Consider the following 26,024-nt stretch of genomic DNA (forward strand, 5'->3'; position numbering starts at 1 on the left):
CCCATGCAGGTGATGGGGGGGGACAGAGTGTAAACTTGCTTCCAAATTTATATCTATTTACAGTGAAAAACCACTGACTTCCAAAACTGTATCTGCTAACATTGACTTCCAAATTTGTATCTATTTACATTGAAAAACCACTGACTTCCAATACTGTATCTATTGACTTCAAATTTTTATCTATTTAGATTGAAAAACCACTCACTTCCAAAACTGTATCTACTAACGCCGACTTCCAAATTCGTATCTATTTACATTGAAAAACCACTGACTTCCAAATTCGTATCTATTTACATTGGACTTCCAAATTTGTATCTATTTACATTGAAAAACCAGACTTCCAAAACTGTATCTGCTAACATTGACTTCCAAATTCGTATCTATTTACATTGGACTTCCAAATTTGTATCTATTTACATTGAAAAACCAGACTTCCAAAACTGTATCTGCTAACATTGACTTCCAAATTCGTATCTATTTACATTGGACTTCCAAATTTGTATCTATTTACATTGAAAAACCAGACTTCCAAAACTGTATCTGCTAACATTGACTTCCAAATTCGTATCTATTTACATTGGACTTCCAAATTTGTATCTATTTACATTGAAAAACCACTGACTTCCAAAACTGTATCTACTAACGCCGACTTCCAAATTCGTATCTATTTACATTGGACTTCCAAATTCGTATCTATTTACATTGAAAAACCACTGACTTCCAAATTCGTATCTATTTACATTGGACTTCCAAATTTGTATCTATTTACATTGAAAAACCACTGACTTCCAAAACTGTATCTGCTAACATTGACTTCCAAATTTGTATCTATTTACATTGGACTTCCAAATTTGTATCTATTTACATTGAAAAACCAGACTTCCAAAACTGTATCTGCTAACGCCGACTTCCAAATTCGTATCTATTTACATTGAAAAACCACTGACTTCCAAATTCGTATCTATTTACATTGGACTTCCAAATTTGTATCTATTTACATTGGACTTCCAAATTTGTATCTATTTACATTGAAAAACCAGACTTCCAAAACTGTATCTGCTAACATTGACTTCCAAATTCGTATCTATTTACATTGGACTTCCAAATTTGTATCTATTTACATTGAAAAACCACTGACTTCCAAAACTGTATCTGCTAACATTGACTTCCAAATTCATATCTATTTACATTGGACTTCCAAATTTGTATCTATTTACATTGAAAAACCACTGACTTCCAAAACTGTATCTGCTAACATTGACTTCCAAATTCATATCTATTTACATTGGACTTCCAAATTTGTGTGTACTGACACTGGACTTCCAAATTTGTAGCTATTTACATTGATTAATATGGACTTAATTGTTAGCTATTGATATTGACTTCCCAATTTCTATTGATATTGGAATAATGTACCCTGTCCCTCTCTCCCACATAAAGTCAACAGAGAGAGGGCTCATTCAACTAAGAGTTAACATTTCAAAACAGAGAGAAGAATCACAACTGTTAAACTTGGCATAAAAAAGGTGCCATTTATTTATTGAACTGCAACACAGAAGGCAATTTTTGTTGAACTGGTGTAAGAAAGGTGGCATTTATTTATTGAACTGCAACACAGAGGGCAATTTTTGTTGAACTGGTGTAAGAAAGGTGGCATTTATTTATTGAACTGCAACACAGGGCAATTTTTGTTGAGCTGGCACAAGAAAGGTGGCATTTATTTATTGAACTGCAACACAGGGCAATTTTTGTTGAGCTGGCACAAGAAAGGTGGCATTTATTTATTGGACTGCAACACAGAGGGCAATTTTCATTGTCCTGGAACAATGGAATACAGCACCACTTGGAACACGAGGACATGGGTGCAATAGGGACACCGGATGGCTCCGATGCCGGCTGGAAGTACCGAATGGGGACTAGTTGGAAAAAAGAAGACAAAAAGGGAAAGTTTTCCATTAACACGGAAAATGCAAATTAAGATGTATTAAACCTGACTTCCAAAACTGTATCTATTAACATTGACTTCCAAAATTGTATCTATTTACATTGAAAAACTAAGACTTCCAAAACTGTATCTATTAACATTGACTTCCAAAATTGTATCTATTTACATTGAAAAACTAAGACTTCCAAAATTGTATCTATTTACATTGAAAAACTAAGACTTCCAAAACTGTATCTATTAACATTGACTTCCAAAATTGTATCTATTTACATTGAAAAACTAAGACTTCCAAAATTGTATCTATTAACATTGACTTCCAAAATTGTATCTATTTACATTGAAAAACTAAGACTTCCAAAACTGTATCTATTAACATTGACTTCCAAAATTGTATCTATTTACATTGACTTCCAAAACTGTATCTATTAACATTGACTTCCAAAATTGTATCTATTTACATTGAAAAACTAAGACTTCCAAAACTGTATCTATTAACATTGACTTCCAAAATTGTATCTATTTACATTGAAAAACTAAGACTTCCAAAATTGTATCTATTAACATTGACTTCCAAAATTGTATCTATTTACATTGACTTCCAAAACTGTATCTATTAACATTGACTTCCAAAATTGTATCTATTTACATTGAAAAACTAAGACTTCCAAAATTGTATCTATTTACATTGAAAAACTAAGACTTCCAAAACTGTATCTATTAACATTGACTTCCAAAATTGTATCTATTTACATTGAAAAACTAAGACTTCCAAAACTGTATCTATTAACATTGACTTCCAAAATTGTATCTATTTACATTGAAAAACTAAGACTTCCAAAATTGTATCTATTTACATTGAAAAACTAAGACTTCCAAAACTGTATCTATTAACATTGACTTCCAAAATTGTATCTATTTACATTGAAAAACTAAGACTTCCAAAATTGTATCTATTAACATTGACTTCCAAAATTGTATCTATTTACATTGAAAAACTAAGACTTCCAAAACTGTATCTATTAACATTGACTTCCAAAATTGTATCTATTTACATTGACTTCCAAAACTGTATCTATTAACATTGACTTCCAAAATTGTATCTATTTACATTGAAAAACTAAGACTTCCAAAACTGTATCTATTAACATTGACTTCCAAAATTGTATCTATTTACATTGAAAAACTAAGACTTCCAAAATTGTATCTATTAACATTGACTTCCAAAATTGTATCTATTTACATTGACTTCCAAAACTGTATCTATTAACATTGACTTCCAAAATTGTATCTATTTACATTGAAAAACTAAGACTTCCAAAATTGTATCTATTTACATTGAAAAACTAAGACTTCCAAAACTGTATCTATTAACATTGACTTCCAAAATTGTATCTATTTACATTGAAAAACTAAGACTTCCAAAATTGTATCTATTAACATTGACTTCCAAAATTGTATCTATTTACATTGAAAAACTAAGACTTCCAAAACTGTATCTATTAACATTGACTTCCAAAATTGTATCTATTTACATTGAAAAACTAAGACTTCCAAAACTGTATCTATTAACATTGACTTCCAAAATTGTATCTATTTACATTGAAAAACTAAGACTTCCAAAACTGTATCTATTAACATTGACTTCCAAAATTGTATCTATTTACATTGAAAAACTAAGACTTCCAAAACTGTATCTATTAACATTGACTTCCAAAATTGTATCTATTTACATTGACTTCCAAAACTGTATCTATTAACATTGACTTCCAAAATTGTATCTATTTACATTGAAAAACTAAGACTTCCAAAACTGTATCTATTAACATTGACTTCCAAAATTGTATCTATTTACATTGACTTCCAAAACTGTATCTATTAACATTGACTTCCAAAATTGTATCTATTTACATTGACTTCCAAAACTGTATCTATTAACATTGACTTCCAAAATTGTATCTATTTACATTGACTTCCAAAACTGTATCTATTAACATTGACTTCCAAAATTGTATCTATTTACATTGAAAAACTAAGACTTCCAAAACTGTATCTATTAACATTGACTTCCAAAATTGTATCTATTTACATTGAAAAACTAAGACTTCCAAAACTGTATCTATTAACATTGACTTCCAAAATTGTATCTATTTACATTGACTTCCAAAACTGTATCTATTAACATTGACTTCCAAAATTGTATCTATTTACATTGAAAAACTAAGACTTCCAAAACTGTATCTATTAACATTGACTTCCAAAATTGTATCTATTTACATTGAAAAACTAAGACTTCCAAAACTGTATCTATTAACATTGACTTCCAAAATTGTATCTATTTACATTGAAAAACTAAGACTTCCAAAACTGTATCTATTAACATTGACTTCCAAAATTGTATCTATTTACATTGAAAAACTAAGACTTCCAAAACTGTATCTATTAACATTGACTTCCAAAATTGTATCTATTTACATTGAAAAACTAAGACTTCCAAAACTGTATCTATTAACATTGACTTCCAAAACTGTATCTATTAACATTGACTTCCAAAATTGTATCTATTTACATTGAAAAACTAAGACTTCCAAAACTGTATCTATTAACATTGACTTCCAAAATTGTATCTATTTACATTGAAAAACTAAGACTTCCAAAACTGTATCTATTAACATTGACTTCCAAAATTGTATCTATTTACATTGACTTCCAAAACTGTATCTATTAACATTGACTTCCAAAATTGTATCTATTTACATTGAAAAACTAAGACTTCCAAAACTGTATCTATTAACATTGACTTCCAAAATTGTATCTATTTACATTGAACTTCCAAAACTGTATCTATTAACATTGACTTCCAAAATTGTATCTATTTACATTGAAAAACTAAGACTTCCAAAACTGTATCTATTAACATTGACTTCCAAAATTGTATCTATTTACATTGACTTCCAAAACTGTATCTATTAACATTGACTTCCAAAATTGTATCTATTAACATTGACTTCCAAAATTGTATCTATTTACATTGAAAAACTAAGACTTCCAAAACTGTATCTATTAACATTGACTTCCAAAATTGTATCTATTTACATTGAAAAACTAAGACTTCCAAAACTGTATCTATTAACATTGACTTCCAAAATTGTATCTATTTACATTGAAAAACTAAGACTTCCAAAACTGTATCTATTAACATTGACTTCCAAAATTGTATCTATTTACATTGAAAAACTAAGACTTCCAAAACTGTATCTATTAACATTGACTTCCAAAATTGTATCTATTTACATTGACTTCCAAAACTGTATCTATTAACATTGACTTCCAAAATTGTATCTATTTACATTGAAAAACTAAGACTTCCAAAACTGTATCTATTAACATTGACTTCCAAAATTGTATCTATTTACATTGACTTCCAAAACTGTATCTATTAACATTGACTTCCAAAATTGTATCTATTTACATTGAAAAACTAAGACTTCCAAAACTGTATCTATTAACATTGACTTCCAAAATTGTATCTATTTACATTGAAAAACTAAGACTTCCAAAACTGTATCTATTAACATTGACTTCCAAAATTGTATCTATTTACATTGAAAAACTAAGACTTCCAAAACTGTATCTATTAACATTGACTTCCAAAATTGTATCTATTTACATTGAAAAACTAAGACTTCCAAAACTGTATCTATTAACATTGACTTCCAAAATTGTATCTATTTACATTGACTTCCAAAACTGTATCTATTAACATTGACTTCCAAAATTGTATCTATTTACATTGAAAAACTAAGACTTCCAAAACTGTATCTATTAACATTGACTTCCAAAATTGTATCTATTTACATTGAAAAACTAAGACTTCCAAAACTGTATCTATTAACATTGACTTCCAAAACTGTATCTATTAACATTGACTTCCAAAACTGTATCTATTTACATTGACTTCCAAAATTGTATCTATTTACATTGAAAAACTAAGACTTCCAAAATTGTATCTATTACCATTGACTTCCAAAATTGTATCTATTTACATTGAAAAACTAAGACTTCCAAAACTGTATCTATTAACATTGACTTCCAAAATTGTATCTATTTACATTGAAAAACTAAGACTTCCAAAACTGTATCTATTAACATTGACTTCCAAAACTGTATCTATTAACATTGACTTCCAAAACTGTATCTATTTACATTGACTTCCAAAATTGTATCTATTTACATTGAAAAACTAAGACTTCCAAAATTGTATCTATTAACATTGACTTCCAAAATTGTATCTATTTACATTGAAAAACTAAGACTTCCAAAACTGTATCTATTAACATTGACTTCCAAAATTGTATCTATTTACATTGAAAAACTAAGACTTCCAAAACTGTATCTATTAACATTGACTTCCAAAATTGTATCTATTTACATTGAAAAACTAAGACTTCCAAAACTGTATCTATTAACATTGACTTCCAAAATTGTATCTATTTACATTGAAAAACTAAGACTTCCAAAACTGTATCTATTAACATTGACTTCCAAAATTGTATCTATTTACATTGAAAAACTAAGACTTCCAAAACTGTATCTATTAACATTGACTTCCAAAATTGTATCTATTTACATTGAAAAACTAAGACTTCCAAAACTGTATCTATTAACATTGACTTCCAAAATTGTATCTATTTACATTGAAAAACTAAGACTTCCAAAACTGTATCTATTAACATTGACTTCCAAAATTGTATCTATTTACATTGAAAAACTAAGACTTCCAAAACTGTATCTATTTACATTGAAAAACTAAGACTTCCAAAACTGTATCTATTAACATTGACTTCCAAAATTGTATCTATTTACATTGAAAAACTAAGACTTCCAAAACTGTATCTATTAACATTGACTTCCAAAATTGTATCTATTTACATTGAAAAACTAAGACTTCCAAAACTGTATCTATTAACATTGACTTCCAAAATTGTATCTATTTACATTGAAAAACTAAGACTTCCAAAACTGTATCTATTAACATTGACTTCCAAAATTGTATCTATTTACATTGAAAAACTAAGACTTCCAAAACTGTATCTATTAACATTGACTTCCAAAATTGTATCTATTTACATTGAAAAACTAAGACTTCCAAAACTGTATCTATTTACATTGAAAAACTAAGACTTCCAAAACTGTATCTATTAACATTGACTTCCAAAATTGTATCTATTTACATTGAAAAACTAAGACTTCCAAAATTGTATCTATTTACATTGAAAAACTAAGACTTCCAAAACTGTATCTATTAACATTGACTTCCAAAACTGTATCTATTAACATTGACTTCCAAAATTGTATCTATTTACATTGAAAAACTAAGACTTCCAAAACTGTATCTATTAACATTGACTTCCAAAATTGTATCTATTTACATTGAAAAACTAAGACTTCCAAAACTGTATCTATTAACATTGACTTCCAAAATTGTATCTATTTACATTGAAAAACTAAGACTTCCAAAACTGTATCTATTTACATTGAAAAACTAAGACTTCCAAAACTGTATCTATTAACATTGACTTCCAAAATTGTATCTATTTACATTGAAAAACTAAGACTTCCAAAATTGTATCTATTTACATTGAAAAACTAAGACTTCCAAAACTGTATCTATTAACATTGACTTCCAAAACTGTATCTATTAACATTGACTTCCAAAATTGTATCTATTTACATTGAAAAACTAAGACTTCCAAAACTGTATCTATTAACATTGACTTCCAAAATTGTATCTATTTACATTGAAAAACTAAGACTTCCAAAACTGTATCTATTAACATTGACTTCCAAAATTGTATCTATTTACATTGAAAAACTAAGACTTCCAAAACTGTATCTATTTACATTGAAAAACTAAGACTTCCAAAACTGTATCTATTAACATTGACTTCCAAAATTGTATCTATTTACATTGAAAAACTAAGACTTCCAAAATTGTATCTATTTACATTGAAAAACTAAGACTTCCAAAACTGTATCTATTAACATTGACTTCCAAAACTGTATCTATTAACATTGACTTCCAAAATTGTATCTATTTACATTGAAAAACTAAGACTTCCAAAACTGTATCTATTAACATTGACTTCCAAAATTGTATCTATTTACATTGAAAAACTAAGACTTCCAAAACTGTATCTATTAACATTGACTTCCAAAATTGTATCTATTTACATTGAAAAACTAAGACTTCCAAAACTGTATCTATTAACATTGACTTCCAAAATTGTATCTATTTACATTGAAAAACTAAGACTTCCAAAACTGTATCTATTAACATTGACTTCCAAAATTGTATCTATTTACATTGACTTCCAAAACTGTATCTATTAACATTGACTTCCAAAATTGTATCTATTTACATTGAAAAACTAAGACTTCCAAAACTGTATCTATTAACATTGACTTCCAAAATTGTATCTATTTACATTGACTTCCAAAACTGTATCTATTAACATTGACTTCCAAAATTGTATCTATTTACATTGAAAAACTAAGACTTCCAAAACTGTATCTATTAACATTGACTTCCAAAATTGTATCTATTTACATTGAAAAACTAAGACTTCCAAAACTGTATCTATTAACATTGACTTCCAAAATTGTATCTATTTACATTGAAAAACTAAGACTTCCAAAATTGTATCTATTAACATTGACTTCCAAAATTGTATCTATTTACATTGACTTCCAAAATTGTATCTATTTACATTGACTTCCAAAACTGTATCTATTAACATTGACTTCCAAAATTGTATCTATTTACATTGAAAAACTAAGACTTCCAAAACTGTATCTATTAACATTGACTTCCAAAATTGTATCTATTTACATTGAAAAACTAAGACTTCCAAAACTGTATCTATTAACATTGACTTCCAAAATTGTATCTATTTACATTGAAAAACTAAGACTTCCAAAACTGTATCTATTAACATTGACTTCCAAAACTGTATCTATTTACATTGAAAAACTAAGACTTCCAAAATTGTATCTATTTACATTGAAAAACTAAGACTTCCAAAACTGTATCTATTAACATTGACTTCCAAAACTGTATCTATTAACATTGACTTCCAAAATTGTATCTATTTACATTGAAAAACTAAGACTTCCAAAACTGTATCTATTAACATTGACTTCCAAAATTGTATCTATTTACATTGAAAAACTAAGACTTCCAAAACTGTATCTATTAACATTGACTTCCAAAATTGTATCTATTTACATTGAAAAACTAAGACTTCCAAAACTGTATCTATTAACATTGACTTCCAAAATTGTATCTATTTACATTGAAAAACTAAGACTTCCAAAACTGTATCTATTAACATTGACTTCCAAAATTGTATCTATTTACATTGACTTCCAAAACTGTATCTATTAACATTGACTTCCAAAATTGTATCTATTTACATTGAAAAACTAAGACTTCCAAAACTGTATCTATTAACATTGACTTCCAAAATTGTATCTATTAACATTGACTTCCAAAATTGTATCTATTTACATTGACTTCCAAAACTGTATCTATTAACATTGACTTCCAAAATTGTATCTATTTACATTGAAAAACTAAGACTTCCAAAACTGTATCTATTAACATTGACTTCCAAAATTGTATCTATTTACATTGACTTCCAAAACTGTATCTATTAACATTGACTTCCAAAATTGTATCTATTTACATTGAAAAACTAAGACTTCCAAAACTGTATCTATTAACATTGACTTCCAAAATTGTATCTATTTACATTGAAAAACTAAGACTTCCAAAACTGTATCTATTAACATTGACTTCCAAAATTGTATCTATTTACATTGACTTCCAAAACTGTATCTATTAACATTGACTTCCAAAATTGTATCTATTTACATTGAAAAACTAAGACTTCCAAAACTGTATCTATTAACATTGACTTCCAAAATTGTATCTATTTACATTGAAAAACTAAGACTTCCAAAACTGTATCTATTAACATTGACTTCCAAAACTGTATCTATTAACATTGACTTCCAAAACTGTATCTATTTACATTGACTTCCAAAATTGTATCTATTTACATTGAAAAACTAAGACTTCCAAAATTGTATCTATTACCATTGACTTCCAAAATTGTATCTATTTACATTGAAAAACTAAGACTTCCAAAACTGTATCTATTAACATTGACTTCCAAAATTGTATCTATTTACATTGAAAAACTAAGACTTCCAAAACTGTATCTATTAACATTGACTTCCAAAACTGTATCTATTAACATTGACTTCCAAAACTGTATCTATTTACATTGACTTCCAAAATTGTATCTATTTACATTGAAAAACTAAGACTTCCAAAATTGTATCTATTAACATTGACTTCCAAAATTGTATCTATTTACATTGAAAAACTAAGACTTCCAAAACTGTATCTATTAACATTGACTTCCAAAATTGTATCTATTTACATTGAAAAACTAAGACTTCCAAAACTGTATCTATTAACATTGACTTCCAAAATTGTATCTATTTACATTGAAAAACTAAGACTTCCAAAACTGTATCTATTAACATTGACTAGCAACCAAAGTATGTAATGATGCAGATTCAAATCAAGGCCTTGCAGATTTCATAGCACATGCAGAGTATTTCTAAGTCACAGTTAAAGAAAACTGCACTCACCAAAGTGGATTTGTGGCCGGGTCATGTTTGACTCTACCGAGAACTTTTCCCATCTTTCTTTGACCCTCCATCCCCTGCTTTAACGACTGGAACGGGGCTGGTTGGTCGACCACCTGGCTGAACGTGGTACGGGCCCTCTTCGGGCTCATGAAGGGACTGCAGTGGTGGTGAGTTTTGTTCGGCATCAGGGCTGCTTTCGGTGGTCCACCCCTGATTCTTGGCAGAACCTTTGACCCGTCTCGGCAACGTTCTGTAGTCCGGTTGGAGGACCGGCCCTTCTGCTTCCCCAGTCTCTTCTGCATCAAACCAGTTTGACAGATCAGAAAGCGTTTTATAGCGGCGAGATGGGCCAGTGGTGTTTACGGTGTCTTCCTCACCCACTTTACGATCCGGTTTAGGGCCATCCGGTTTGGTGTTGTTGTTGGCATCCCCATCAGGGGCCTGCTGTTTGGTGGTCTGGCTGGCAGCCTCCTCACTCATCTTAACCGGTTCCCGGCCCGGTTTGTCCGGACTCGTTTCCAGGCTTGTGCTCGATAAGGTGCTCGTGTTGGTCGACGAGGTATTGGGGGAGTAGGAGGAGGCAGGGGATGGTAGAGGGGTGCGCTGACTCATTAGACCTGTGGGGAAAATGGCTGGTGGGAGAACAGATTTAAGTCTTCAAAAGAACCTGTTGGCAAAGTAGCAGAGCTCAGTATCTGGAGGATGTCCGGGCCAGAACCTCTGGACATATAACTTCCAAATTCGTAAACATTGACTTCCAGATTCCTATCTATTGACATTGACTTCCAGATTCCTATCTATTAACATTGACTACCAGATTCCTATCTATTAACATTGACTACCAGATTCCTATCTATTAACATTGACTTCCAGATTCCTATCTATTAACATTGACTACCAGATTCCTATCTATTAACATTGACTTCCAGATTCCTATCTATTAACATTGACTTCCAGATTCCTATCTATTAACATTGACTTCCAGATTCCTATCTATTAACATTGACTACCAGATTTCTATCTTTTACAATGCCACTTCAAGTTGTCCTTGCCTGGACCCGGGAGGTGCCATAAAGGACATCTGGAGGACCTGACCCAGGAACAGAGCTCTTTTTCTGGGCATGAGGCTCTGCTCCGGGGGCCCAGAGCTCCAGGCTGAGGTGAGGAACTCTTTACCCGGGAACAGAACTCTTTTTCTGGCAGGAAGCTCTGTTTCAGGGCCTGGAGGTCCAAGCTGAGATGAGTATCTGAGTGTGAAGACACACAACTCAGCTTGGACATCCAGGGCTGTGTCTGGAGCAATCAGCAGACGAACAAAGTAGTCATAGAAAGTGTTGCAAATGGCAGGCCACATAATTAAGCTACTAGCCTGCACATGGCCTGCTCAGGCTAGCAGGCCTGCACAAGCTAGCACGTGGCCTGTGGCAGCCAAACTATATGTTCAAAGTATGAAAAACAGACAAAACTCACCTCCAATGTCGTCCTTCACGTCCAAATTATTCCTCTCAAGTCTTGTCAGGATGTCAGGGGAAGTGTTGGCAGTGTGGCCTGTCCGTCTCTGGCTCCAGACAACGTGCCGTCTTCTGCTCCTCACCATGTGCTCGGCTGACTGAAAAGGGGAAGTGCTTACTCTCCTCCAGGATGTGACCCCCCTCCCTCCTGTGTGCAGACGGGTGACTCACATTCACCACCTGCTGGTGGGAGGACAAAATGCTCTTTGCTGCAGTATTGTGAGGACCAATAGGGTGCCGATGCAGTTCAATGGGGGGCTAGAGGGGAGTGCTTCACCCAGCCCCTAACCTCACTTCCCAATTTGTATCTATTTGTATCCATTGAACAGATACAAATTTGGAAGTAGTAGTCATACTGCACCTCTTGGGCTGCTCAGAGGTCAGAAAGTACTCTTTTTTCCCCTGACAAGCTGGCATTGAGATTTTTGGAGGCCCCGGGTTTCCAGTGCAAGTGCCACAGAGGACCCGTTCCACTGCATTCTAGACCCACTAGGGCACCTCTACCAGGAACCGAGGTCCCGTGACCCCGGGCCCCTCCCCCACGATATTACCGGCCCAACTTTGGGCCCTCACATCTCGGCCCTGAGGCCCTGCGGGCCCCAGCCGAGGACAGGACTCAGAGGGACCCTGGAGCACTACGAGCCAGCATTGGTTTCATCCAAACACTCAGCTCCGTGTACGAGCTACAGGCCTGCAAAGTTTGGCCCCTGACAATTTTGGAGCCCTCTAGATCCCAAACGAAGGCCTCCAGGTCCATGGTTTTTCAGATTTATCATCATCTCAGGGGGCCCTACCAGGAACCGAGGTCCCGTGACCCCGGGCCCCTCCCCCACGATATTACCGGCCCAACTTTGGGCCCTCATATCTCGGCCCCGAGGCCCTGCGGGCCCCGGCCGAGGACAGGACTCAGAGGGACCCTGGAGCACTACAAGCCAGCATTGGTTTCATCCAAAAAACTCCACTCCGTGTCTGAGCTACAGGCCTGCAAAGTTTGGCCCCTGGCAACTTTGGAGCCCTCTCGCTCCCAAACGAAGGCCTCCAGGGCCATGGTTTTTCAGATTTATCATCATCTCAGGGGGCCCTACCAGGAACCGAGGTCCCGTGACCCCGGGCCCCTCCCCCACGATATTACCGGCCCAACTTTGGGCCCTCATATCTCGGCCCCGAGGCCCTGCGGGCCCCGGCCGAGGACAGGACTCAGAGGGACCCTGGAGCACTACAAGCCAGCATTGGTTTCATCCAAAAAACTCCACTCCGTGTCTGAGCTACAGGCCTGCAAAGTTTGGCCCCTGGCAACTTTGGAGCCCTCTAGATCCCAAACGAAGGCCTCCAGGGCCATGGTTTTTCAGATTTATCATCATCTCAGGGGGCCCTACCAGGAGCCTGGGGCCTCGTGGCCCTAGGCCCCTCCCCCGCGATATTACCGGCCCAACTTTGGGCCCTCATATCTCGGCCCCGAGGCCCTGCGGGCCCCGGCCGAGGACAGGACTCAGAGGGACCCTGGAGCACTACAAGCCAGCATTGGTTTCATCCAAAAACTCCACTCCGTGTCTGAGCTACAGGCCTGCAAAGTTTGGCCCCTGGCAACTTTGGAGCCCTCTCGCTCCCAAACGAAGGCCCCCAGGGCCATGGTTTTTCAGATTTATCATCATCTCAGGGGGCCCTACCAGGAGCCTGGGGCCTCGTGGCCCTAGGCCCCTCCCCCGCGATATTACCGGCCCAACTTTGGGCCCTCATATCTCGGTCCCGAGGCCCTGCGGGCCCCGGCCGAGGACAGGACTCAGAGGGACCCTGGAGCACTACAAGCCAGCATTGGTTTCATCCAAAAACTCCACTCCGTGTCTGAGCTACAGGCCTGCAAAGTTTGGCCCCTGGCAACTTTGGAGCCCTCTAGATCCCAAACGAAGGACCCCAGGGCCATGGTTTTTCAGATTTATCATCATCTCAGGGGGCCCTACCAGGAGCCTGGGGCCTCGTGGCCCTAGGCCCCTCCCCCGCGATATTACCGGCCCAACTTTGGGCCCTCATATCTCGGCCCCGAGGCCCTGCGGGCCCCGGCCGAGGACAGGACTCAGAGGGACCCTGGAGCACTACAAGCCAGCATTGGTTTCATCCAAAAACTCCACTCCGTGTCTGAGCTACAGGCCTGCAAAGTTTGGCCCCTGGCAACTTTGGAGCCCTCTCGCTCCCAAACGAAGGCCCCCAGGGCCATGGTTTTTCAGATTTATCATCATCTCAGGGGGCCCTACCAGGAGCCTGGGGCCTCGTGGCCCTAGGCCCCTCCCCCGCGATATTACCGGCCCAACTTTGGGCCCTCATATCTCGGCCCCGAGGCCCTGCGGGCCCCGGCCGAGGACAGGACTCAGAGGGACCCTGGAGCACTACAAGCCAGCATTGGTTTCATCCAAAAACTCCACTCCGTGTCTGAGCTACAGGCCTGCAAAGTTTGGCCCCTGGCAACTTTGGAGCCCTCTCGCTCCCAAACGAAGGCCCCCAGGGCCATGGTTTTTCAGATTTATCATCATCTCAGGGGGCCCTACCAGGAGCCTGGGGCCTCGTGGCCCTAGGCCCCTCCCCCGCGATATTACCGGCCCAACTTTGGGCCCTCATATCTCGGTCCCGAGGCCCTGCGGGCCCCGGCCGAGGACAGGACTCAGAGGGACCCTGGAGCACTACAAGCCAGCATTGGTTTCATCCAAAAACTCCACTCCGTGTCTGAGCTACAGGCCTGCAAAGTTTGGCCCCTGGCAACTTTGGAGCCCTCTAGATCCCAAACGAAGGACCCCAGGGCCATGGTTTTTCAGATTTATCATCATCTCAGGGGGCCCTACCAGGAGCCTGGGGCCTCGTGGCCCTAGGCCCCTCCCCCGCGATATTACCGGCCCAACTTTGGGCCCTCATATCTCGGCCCCGAGGCCCTGCGGGCCCCGGCCGAGGACAGGACTCAGAGGGACCCTGGAGCACTACAAGCCAGCATTGGTTTCATCCAAAAACTCCACTCCGTGTCTGAGCTACAGGCCTGCAAAGTTTGGCCCCTGGCAACTTTGGAGCCCTCTAGATCCCAAACGAAGGCCCCCAGGGCCATGGTTTTTCAGATTTATCATCATCTCAGGGGGCCCTACCAGGAGCCTGGGGCCTCGTGGCCCTAGGCCCCTCCCCCGCGATATTACCGGCCCAACTTTGGGCCCTCATATCTCGGTCCCGAGGCCCTGCGGGCCCCGGCCGAGGACAGGACTCAGAGGGACCCTGGAGCACTACAAGCCAGCATTGGTTCCATCCAAAAACTCCACTCCGTGTCTGAGCTACAGGCCTGCAAAGTTTGGCCCCTGGCAACTTTGGAGCCCTCTAGATCCCAAACGAAGGCCTCCAGGGCCATGGTTTTTCAGATTTATCATCATCTCAGGGGGCCCTACCAGGAGCCTGGGGCCTCGTGGCCCTAGGCCCCTCCCCCGCGATATTACCGGCCCAACTTTGGGCCCTCATATCTCGGTCCCGAGGCCCTGCGGGCCCCGGCCGAGGACAGGACTCAGAGGGACCCTGGAGCACTACAAGCCAGCATTGGTTTCATCCAAAAACTCCACTCCGTGTCTGAGCTACAGGCCTGCAAAGTTTGGCCCCTGGCAACTTTGGAGCCCTCTAGATCCCAAATGAAGGACCCCAGGACCACCATTCTTGCACATTCTCTACTATCTCCTGAGACGCTCTCAGCCCCCACACATCAATGGCCCCTGGGGTCCAAATTTGAAATTGCTCTGAACCCTAGCCCTAAGTCCTCAGACTTAGAGACTCTGACACCCTTTGGAGTGCAAACCTGGGAAAAAGAAAAAATTTTTGGGAGCAAGCCCGCCGGCTTAGTCTTGAAGGGGTTTCAAGCAGGCCCTGAGCAACGCCCAACAGTGGCATCCCCATCCAGAAAGACCCCTCCGGCTCCGAGCTAGGGGCCCCCAAAGTTGCAATTTTTCACAATTTTGGGGGCCCCTCCTGGAAAAACCAACATATCCAGCAGAATTTTTTTTTCTCATTCCGTGCCCTCTGATAGAGCCCTCTCAGGGCCCGAAAAAAAATTGGCCCTAACCACTGATAAATTTTGAGCTAATGGCACCTGGGGCCCCTGGGGGTCCCAAGGGCCCCTGAGGGTCCCTTTCACTGCCAGATCTACTCTGGGGGGTCCCAAGAGGACCCTCAAAAAAAACCCTGTCAAAATCGTACCCCGGGACCCTTAAACACCCCTCTTCAAGTTTCCTTCTACATTCATTCATTTATTGGTGGACACTGACACCTACAGGCCAAAAAAATTCATTGCAACTTTTACTTCCAAGTGATGAATTTGGAAGTAAAAAATGAATGGGATAGATACAAATGTGGTACTTTCTTCCAGATTCAATGTTAAGTCTATGGACGCCCCCTAACCCTAACCCTAACCCTAACCCTAACCCTGGGGTAGATAGCCCTAACCCTAACCCTAGGGTAGCTAACCCTAACCCTAACCCCTAATGTACTCCCTAAATTAAAAACCTAAATTAAAGGAACTAAGAAAAAACAACTAAGAGAAACTAAATAGGGGAAACGACAGAAACTATATAAAGAGGACAAACACAACAGAGAGTCACTTACCTTGCCAAGCCTGAAGAAGGAACACTTACTCCGAAACGTAGCTACAAAGGCAAGAAGAAAATGCCAATTAGGCCAGCATCGAGCCTCATTATGGGGGAAGGAGATGATAAGGGAGGGACGTGAGAGCCCAATTTTTTTCTAGACCACTCCTGGACTTGGAGTCGGTGTGCTAGGCCAGTGCTACCTGCCCTGAGGTTCTACCCGGGGTTCTTTACCCTAAACCTAACCTGCCCGTGCCAGTGACCGGCTCCAGTCCGGGAGCTGGTTTAGTAAGCCCTACCTAGGGACTAACCCTAACCCTAACCATGGGAACTAACCCTAACCCTAACCCTGGGGTAGATAGCCCTAACCCTAACCCTAGGGTAGCTAACCCTAACCCTAACCCCTAATGTACTCCCTAAATTAAAAACCTAAATTAAAGGAACTAAGAAAAAACAACTAAGAGAAACTAAATAGGGGAAACGACAGAAACTATATAAAGAGGACAAACACAACAGAGAGTCACTTACCTTGCCAAGCCTGAAGAAGGAACACTTACTCCGAAACGTAGCTACAAAGGCAAGAAGAAAATGCCAATTAGGCCAGCATCGAGCCTCATTATGGGGGAAGGAGATGATAAGGGAGGGACGTGAGAGCCCAATTTTTTTCTAGACCACTCCTGGACTTGGAGTCGGTGTGCTAGGCCAGTGCTACCTGCCCTGAGGTTCTACCCGGGGTTCTTTACCCTAAACCTAACCTGCCCGTGCCAGTGACTGGCTCCAGTCCGGGAGCTGGTTTAGTAAGCCCTACCTAGGGACTAACCCTAACCCTAACCATGGGAACTAACCCTAACCCTAACCCTGGGGTAGATAGCCCTAACCCTAACCCTAGGGTAGCTAACCCTAACCCTAACCCCTAATGTACTCCCTAAATTAAAAACCTAAATTAAAGGAACTAAGAAAAAACAACTAAGAGAAACTAAATAGGGGAAACGACAGAAACTATATAAAGAGGACAAACACAACAGAGAGTCACTTACCTTGCCAAGCCTGAAGAAGGAACACTTACTCCGAAACGTAGCTACAAAGGCAAGAAGAAAATGCCAATTAGGCCAGCATCGAGCCTCATTATGGGGGAAGGAGATGATAAGGGAGGGACGTGAGAGCCCAATTTTTTTCTAGACCACTCCTGGACTTGGAGTCGGTGTGCTAGGCCAGTGCTACCTGCCCTGAGGTTCTACCCGGGGTTCTTTACCCTAAACCTAACCTGCCCGTGCCAGTGACCGGCTCCAGTCCGGGAGCTGGTTTAGTAAGCCCTACCTAGGGACTAACCCTAACCCTAACCATGGGAACTAACCCTAACCCTAACCCTGGGGTAGATAGCCCTAACCCTAACCCTAGGGTAGCTAACCCTAACCCTAACCCCTAATGTACTCCCTAAATTAAAAACCTAAATTAAAGGAACTAAGAAAAAACAACTAAGAGAAACTAAATAGGGGAAACGACAGAAACTATATAAAGAGGACAAACACAACAGAGAGTCACTTACCTTGCCAAGCCTGAAGAAGGAACACTTACTCCGAAACGTAGCTACAAAGGCAAGAAGAAAATGCCAATTAGGCCAGCATCGAGCCTCATTATGGGGGAAGGAGATGATAAGGGAGGGACGTGAGAGCCCAATTTTTTTCTAGACCACTCCTGGACTTGGAGTCGGTGTGCTAGGCCAGTGCTACCTGCCCTGAGGTTCTACCCGGGGTTCTTTACCCTAAACCTAACCTGCCCGTGCCAGTGACCGGCTCCAGTCCGGGAGCTGGTTTAGTAAGCCCTACCTAGGGACTAACCCTAACCCTAACCATGGGAACTAACCCTAACCCTAACCCTGGGGTAGATAGCCCTAACCCTAACCCTAGGGTAGCTAACCCTAACCCTAACCCCTAATGTACTCCCTAAATTAAAAACCTAAATTAAAGGAACTAAGAAAAAACAACTAAGAGAAACTAAATAGGGGAAACGACAGAAACTATATAAAGAGGACAAACACAACAGAGAGTCACTTACCTTGCCAAGCCTGAAGAAGGAACACTTACTCCGAAACGTAGCTACAAAGGCAAGAAGAAAATGCCAATTAGGCCAGCATCGAGCCTCATTATGGGGGAAGGAGATGATAAGGGAGGGACGTGAGAGCCCAATTTTTTTCTAGACCACTCCTGGACTTGGAGTCGGTGTGCTAGGCCAGTGCTACCTGCCCTGAGGTTCTACCCGGGGTTCTTTACCCTAAACCTAACCTGCCCGTGCCAGTGACCGGCTCCAGTCCGGGAGCTGGTTTAGTAAGCCCTACCTAGGGACTAACCCTAACCCTAACCATGGGAACTAACCCTAACCCTAACCCTGGGGTAGATAGCCCTAACCCTAACCCTAGGGTAGCTAACCCTAACCCTAACCCCTAATGTACTCCCTAAATTAAAAACCTAAATTAAAGGAACTAAGAAAAAACAACTAAGAGAAACTAAATAGGGGAAACGACAGAAACTATATAAAGAGGACAAACACAACAGAGAGTCACTTACCTTGCCAAGCCTGAAGAAGGAACACTTACTCCGAAACGTAGCTACAAAGGCAAGAAGAAAATGCCAATTAGGCCAGCATCGAGCCTCATTATGGGGGAAGGAGATGATAAGGGAGGGACGTGAGAGCCCAATTTTTTTCTAGACCACTCCTGGACTTGGAGTCGGTGTGCTAGGCCAGTGCTACCTGCCCTGAGGTTCTACCCGGGGTTCTTTACCCTAAACCTAACCTGCCCGTGCCAGTGACCGGCTCCAGTCCGGGAGCTGGTTTAGTAAGCCCTACCTAGGGACTAACCCTAACCCTAACCATGGGAACTAACCCTAACCCTAACCCTGGGGTAGATAGCCCTAACCCTAACCCTAGGGTAGCTAACCCTAACCCTAACCCCTAATGTACTCCCTAAATTAAAAACCTAAATTAAAGGAACTAAGAAAAAACAACTAAGAGAAACTAAATAGGGGAAACGACAGAAACTATATAAAGAGGACAAACACAACAGAGAGTCACTTACCTTGCCAAGCCTGAAGAAGGAACACTTACTCCGAAACGTAGCTACAAAGGCAAGAAGAAAATGCCAATTAGGCCAGCATCGAGCCTCATTATGGGGGAAGGAGATGATAAGGGAGGGACGTGAGAGCCCAATTTTTTTCTAGACCACTCCTGGACTTGGAGTCGGTGTGCTAGGCCAGTGCTACCTGCCCTGAGGTTCTACCCGGGGTTCTTTACCCTAAACCTAACCTGCCCGTGCCAGTGACCGGCTCCAGTCCGGGAGCTGGTTTAGTAAGCCCTACCTAGGGACTAACCCTAACCCTAACCATGGGAACTAACCCTAACCCTAACCCTGGGGTAGATAGCCCTAACCCTAACCCTAGGGTAGCTAACCCTAACCCTAACCCCTAATGTACTCCCTAAATTAAAAACCTAAATTAAAGGAACTAAGAAAAAACAACTAAGAGAAACTAAATAGGGGAAACGACAGAAACTATATAAAGAGGACAAACACAACAGAGAGTCACTTACCTTGCCAAGCCTGAAGAAGGAACACTTACTCCGAAACGTAGCTACAAAGGCAAGAAGAAAATGCCAATTAGGCCAGCATCGAGCCTCATTATGGGGGAAGGAGATGATAAGGGAGGGACGTGAGAGCCCAATTTTTTTCTAGACCACTCCTGGACTTGGAGTCGGTGTGCTAGGCCAGTGCTACCTGCCCTGAGGTTCTACCCGGGGTTCTTTACCCTAAACCTAACCTGCCCGTGCCAGTGACCGGCTCCAGTCCGGGAGCTGGTTTAGTAAGCCCTACCTAGGGACTAACCCTAACCCTAACCATGGGAACTAACCCTAACCCTAACCCTGGGGTAGATAGCCCTAACCCTAACCCTAGGGTAGCTAACCCTAACCCTAACCCCTAATGTACTCCCTAAATTAAAAACCTAAATTAAAGGAACTAAGAAAAAACAACTAAGAGAAACTAAATAGGGGAAACGACAGAAACTATATAAAGAGGACAAACACAACAGAGAGTCACTTACCTTGCCAAGCCTGAAGAAGGAACACTTACTCCGAAACGTAGCTACAAAGGCAAGAAGAAAATGCCAATTAGGCCAGCATCGAGCCTCATTATGGGGGAAGGAGATGATAAGGGAGGGACGTGAGAGCCCAATTTTTTTCTAGACCACTCCTGGACTTGGAGTCGGTGTGCTAGGCCAGTGCTACCTGCCCTGAGGTTCTACCCGGGGTTCTTTACCCTAAACCTAACCCTAACCCCTAACCCTAACCCTAACCCTAACCCCCTAACCCCTAACCCTAACCCTAACCCTAACCCTATTCAGTGTCTCCTTCTTTTATCCCCTTTTCCCTTTTTATTTTTTTATTTTTTAATTTTTTTATTTTTTTTATTTTATTTTTTTTTAATTTATTTATTTATTTTTCTCTTTCTCCAATAATCAGCTATATCTCATCTTCACACAACTGATAATAACCTCCAAGTCAGTAGGCCAGCGCAAAAAACCATAATTGTGGTGACCCTAAACCCCAACCCTAACCCTATCTATTCATCTCTCTCCCTACTCTCATGTTTCTGACCTACCTCATGTTCCCAGGTCACGCTCGTCTATCGACCCCACCTCTCCCATTGCTCTCCCCAGACAAGAGACACACCCCTTCCCTATACAACTCAGTTTACCATCCAGACCTCTCCCCTTCATCAGCACCTTTTCTTACAGATTCACCCCTCTTTACAAGACCATCAAATCCAATTTTCAGAATTTAAAGCTCACATATCCTCCATTTCATAATCATCGGTTCATCGCAGCTTACAGAAGAAATCCCAACCTTAGGGATATCTTAGTTCATTCAGCTTTCACAGATCACAGACGCATTCATCACGAATACAATCAGTTCTACACCTCACATAAATTCATCACCAATCACCACAGTGGCAAAAGTCTCCCCATAACAGCTGCCTACACATTGCTTTCCAGGAACATAGTTTATGCCATTACCTGCACAGCCTGCAATAAACTTTACATTGGCGAAACCCAACATTCGATACTCATCCGTCTTAAACAACACCTCTATAACATTAGGGAAGGTAGACTGTCCACCCCCCTGGTAAATCACTTTCAATCTCACCCCATACAATACCTCACAATCTCTGGACTGGAATCCAATGATAGATGGACTACCAGACAGCGTAGAAGAGCAGAAAGACACTGGATTCACACATTACTAACACTCACTCCATATGGCCTTAACATAGCCCCATAATTTTTTTTTTTTTTTTCCTCCAGAAAGTCCCCCCCTTCTTTTTTAAGAAGCAATTTTCCCCTTCATGGACAGTTAAAAGCATTCCTTGTCCCAACATCCCTCACAAACACTCCCTGGGATTGGCATCGCTCGCCGCGCTGAGGAATCGAACTGTTCCCTGTTGCGTGGCAGGCAGATGTCAACCCCATTTTGCCAATCACACTGTTGACCTGCACACACCTAATCTGGTATTCATTGTTCCCCTCGCTTTTGTTTTTTTTTCAAGTAATTTTCCTATTTTTTTCTTAAAAACATTGATTCTCTCCAACTCTCTGGGGCTGGCATTGCCCGCCACACTGGGGAGTCTAACCACACTGGGGATGTCAGCCCCACTTTGCCATCAACATTGTTGACTCACATACACCCAAACTGGTATTCATTGTTTCCTTCCCACCCCCCCCTTTTTTTTCTTTTTTTCCCAATAAACAATTCCCCTTACTTTTACTCAGTTTTCCCTCCCAGAACTCAACTTCTGTTCCATAAGCGGACTTCTTATTCACTGCCACCACATACCTTACAATATCTCCCAAGTCAGTAGGCCAGTGCATTGAACCATAGTCATGGTAACCCCAAACCCCAACCCTAACCCTTCTCATCTAAGCCGTCAAAAACGCGGTCTCTGTCGACCCCTGCCAGTATGTGAAAATTCAAATTCTGGAATTCATAACCGCGTCTAATAGATGAAAATGTGGGACCTACGTCAGATTCTCATACAAATACATGGGTAGCTCTTAACACTAGCCCTATCCCAGCAATGTTTTTCCCTGCTTTATTTTCAAGCTGTCAAATATCTAAAAATAAGATGACTGAGCAAAGTGAAACAAATCACATTTGTTGAAAATACATCAGTTATTTCATAATAAAAACAAATAAGCCCTATCCTCAGCTATTCAAAGTGGTTTAACTAAGTCTGTTTTACAGGAACTAGCAGATAAACTTTTTAACTTTCTGTTTCAACTTACAATAATAGCTCTACCAAGCCACACCTCTTGATTCCAGTAAAAGCCTAAAACGAAAGTTAAGATCAGAGTAACTATTTCTCCTGATCTTGAAAGTATCAAGGTAAGACACTCTTACTTAAAACTTTTCAAATGTTCATGAAAAACTTAGGACAACTCAACAACTGTACATATTGTGATTTATAATGAATATCATGCAATATCATAACATTGATGACTGTTACCCTACAGATGGAGCAGATTTACCACTTACTTCAAAGACACAGACTGGAAACCTATTACAACAAATTTCTACAGTTCGGTGTGAAAGATGAAAGAGATTTTATTGACAGTGTCACAAATGAAGACTTAACCAACTTTGGTAAGACTACCATTACAAAAGTCTAAACCTTTGTTTAAAAAGTTGGTTACATAAGGTATTGGAAATATCTCAAACTCACTACTTTAAATGTGAAAATTTGTCATTTTAAACTGTATTTCCAAACAGGATTAACTCAAGTTGAAAAGAATCGTTTTGGTAAAATGAAAGAGTCAATTAGCAGATTCAGAGCTCCAGCAGCTCAATCTGCAGCTTCAGTGCATAAATCCAGCAAGGCTTTCTCTCTACTGTATACATACCCCAAATGCCCGGAGCCAAAATGCATCAGAGGTAGGAGATTCATACTGTATATGCCTGTTTGTTCTTACAAGTGTTTTTGTTGTTTTTTTTTTTTTTTTTAAAATAATAGATTATTTGTATAGTGCACAGTATAAATATTTATTTCCTCAAACTAGTTTTTACCATTCAAGGTTGATGCTAGATGTACAAAAATATAATTCTTAAACCACCCCCCATGCACTCAAAACTAAGTATCAATACTTTGGAGTTTTGGACAGCAATTAAACCACTGACAGATATCCATTCCAAGGCAGTGCCCCATATCTGATTGATGCAATGTTTTTCCCTGCTTTATTTTCAAGCTGTCAAATATCTAAAAATAAGATGACTGAGCAAAGTGAAACAAATCACATTTGTTGAAAATACATCAGTTATTTCATAATAAAAACAAATAAGCCCTATCCTCAGCTATTCAAAGTGGTTTAACTAAGTCTGTTTTACAGGAACTAGCAGATAAACTTTTTAACTTTCTGTTTCAACTTACAATAATAGCTCTACCAAGCCACACCTCTTGATTCCAGTAAAAGCCTAAAACGAAAGTTAAGATCAGTGTGATAAATATTGATGCTGACTTGCCGAACCCACTTACTGTGGGTGCAGTGGTTTAATGTAACTTAACTACACCCACAGGGAGGCAATGACATCATTATACTTGGCACTCCCTTGGCAGGGACTTGTTGACAGAGTTGTTTCACAGCAATACTAGACTGAGGGAAAATTATTTAAAAATGAAACTGACAACATGAAAACTCATTATTTATCTTTAAATAAACATGTGTTTTGAGCTGAAGTAAAACAGCTTCATTTAACTGCATTCAGTCATGAGAAAACAGTACCGTGTTTTAGCATGAAAACAAGGGAGTATGATTTTAAATAAATGTTTGTGCTTTTTTTTTTTTTTTTATTTATAGATATGGACTGTCAAAACACAATTGAAGATCTAATGTTGAGGATCTGTCATCTTGAAAATTATGATCCCTCTACAAGTATTTGTCTCTACACAGTGGATGGAATGCCCCTGACAGATGATCCATTCTTCAACACATGTATGCTCTTTCAGCTTTATACAGTGAATTATTAAGCCCAAGCACCGAAGGCGATGCAAAGGCCTTTGCAAATTTTGTACTTTTGGGGTGCTAGGGACTGTTTGTGTAACAGCGCCACATATTTTGGTGCAATGCCACTGCATGTCATCAATCTTTATGAAAATCAATACACATGTTCAACATGTCAGGGTGAACATTTCATGTCAAAGTTGCCATTTTGGAGTTTTTCTCAACTCACATTTGGTGGAACTTGTCCAAGGGCTTTTATCCAATTGACAACAAAATTGGTCAGCATGCTCAGGAAGCATGTGGAATTAAAAGTTGTGCTAATCGCTTTCAGAATCCAGGGTGTGTAGGAGAATTGGGGCCTCAAAGTTTGATGTCTCCCATGGAAAACAAAATTGATCTAACTTCCACAAAAACAACATATCTGCACCAAATTTGCTATATATGATGCCAGTCCAATCACGAAGAGATCTATATATCAGTAATTGTATTATCAAGTAGCCACAACCCCTGGCAGCTGGAAGTGTTGTCTTTTTAACTCAGACACCCATTTCTCTGGCTTTGCATACACCATCAAGTTCAAATTTGGTCAAACAGCAGAAAACATATTGGTGAAGAGTTCCAGTGAAAAGGCTTGCTTTATGATGAACGACGTGACCATGTCGCCATGGCAAATTTTGATATGATGCCATGACATCATAAATCCCTATAAGTCACAACTTTTGGAATTAATCAGGACTTGGTCCTGAACAGATTGATGTGACCATTTTCAGTCTATGTCTGAGCCCTGCCCACTTTCAACAGGCAGTGTTTTTTGTTTTTTTTTTCTTTTTTCACATTGTTTTCTGGGAGATGGACCACTCAATCTCAAACACTTGAAACTACTTCAGAACATGTCAAACCCTTTCAAGTTATGGTATTAAAAAAACTCTAATTACTATGCCAAATGTAAACATTGTGAATGATGGTCCGCTGCCATGAAACAGGAAGTTTGTGTAAACAAGCCATTAAAGCTTTGTACCCACACCAGACTTGGTGCTAAGTTAGTCATATACAAACATGTTTAAAAAAAAAAGTCCCAATATGGATGGATAATGCCCCCCAGAAGAATTCAAATGTTTAGCCCTGCCGACTCAATTGACATGCACAAGTGCTCAGTGGGAAGGCATACAAAAAAGCCTGTTTGATCTATTGGGTAAAATAAACAGGAAGTCGA

At 39.5% G+C, this 26,024-nt stretch overlaps 1 protein-coding gene across 1 annotated transcript; it reads right to left on the reverse strand.

Moving 5' to 3' along the window:
• Window positions 1-1,594: 1,594 nt before the first annotated feature.
• Window positions 1,595-12,440, reverse strand: LOC306772526 (uncharacterized protein). The gene is made up of 4 exons (XM_079262039.1): window positions 12,137-12,440; window positions 11,044-11,298; window positions 10,667-10,962; window positions 1,595-1,916 (listed from the first exon to the last, which is right to left on the reverse strand). Exons 1-3 carry the CDS (start codon window positions 12,261-12,263, stop codon window positions 10,700-10,702), a joined length of 645 nt encoding a protein of 214 aa, XP_079118165.1. The 5' UTR covers window positions 12,264-12,440; the 3' UTR covers window positions 1,595-1,916; window positions 10,667-10,699.
• Between the last annotated feature and the right edge of the window lie 13,584 nt (window positions 12,441-26,024).

The sequence above is a fragment of the Telmatherina bonti genome (genome assembly GCF_933228915.1).
Source record: "Telmatherina bonti genome assembly, chromosome: 3".
NCBI lineage: Eukaryota > Metazoa > Chordata > Actinopteri > Atheriniformes > Telmatherinidae > Telmatherina > Telmatherina bonti.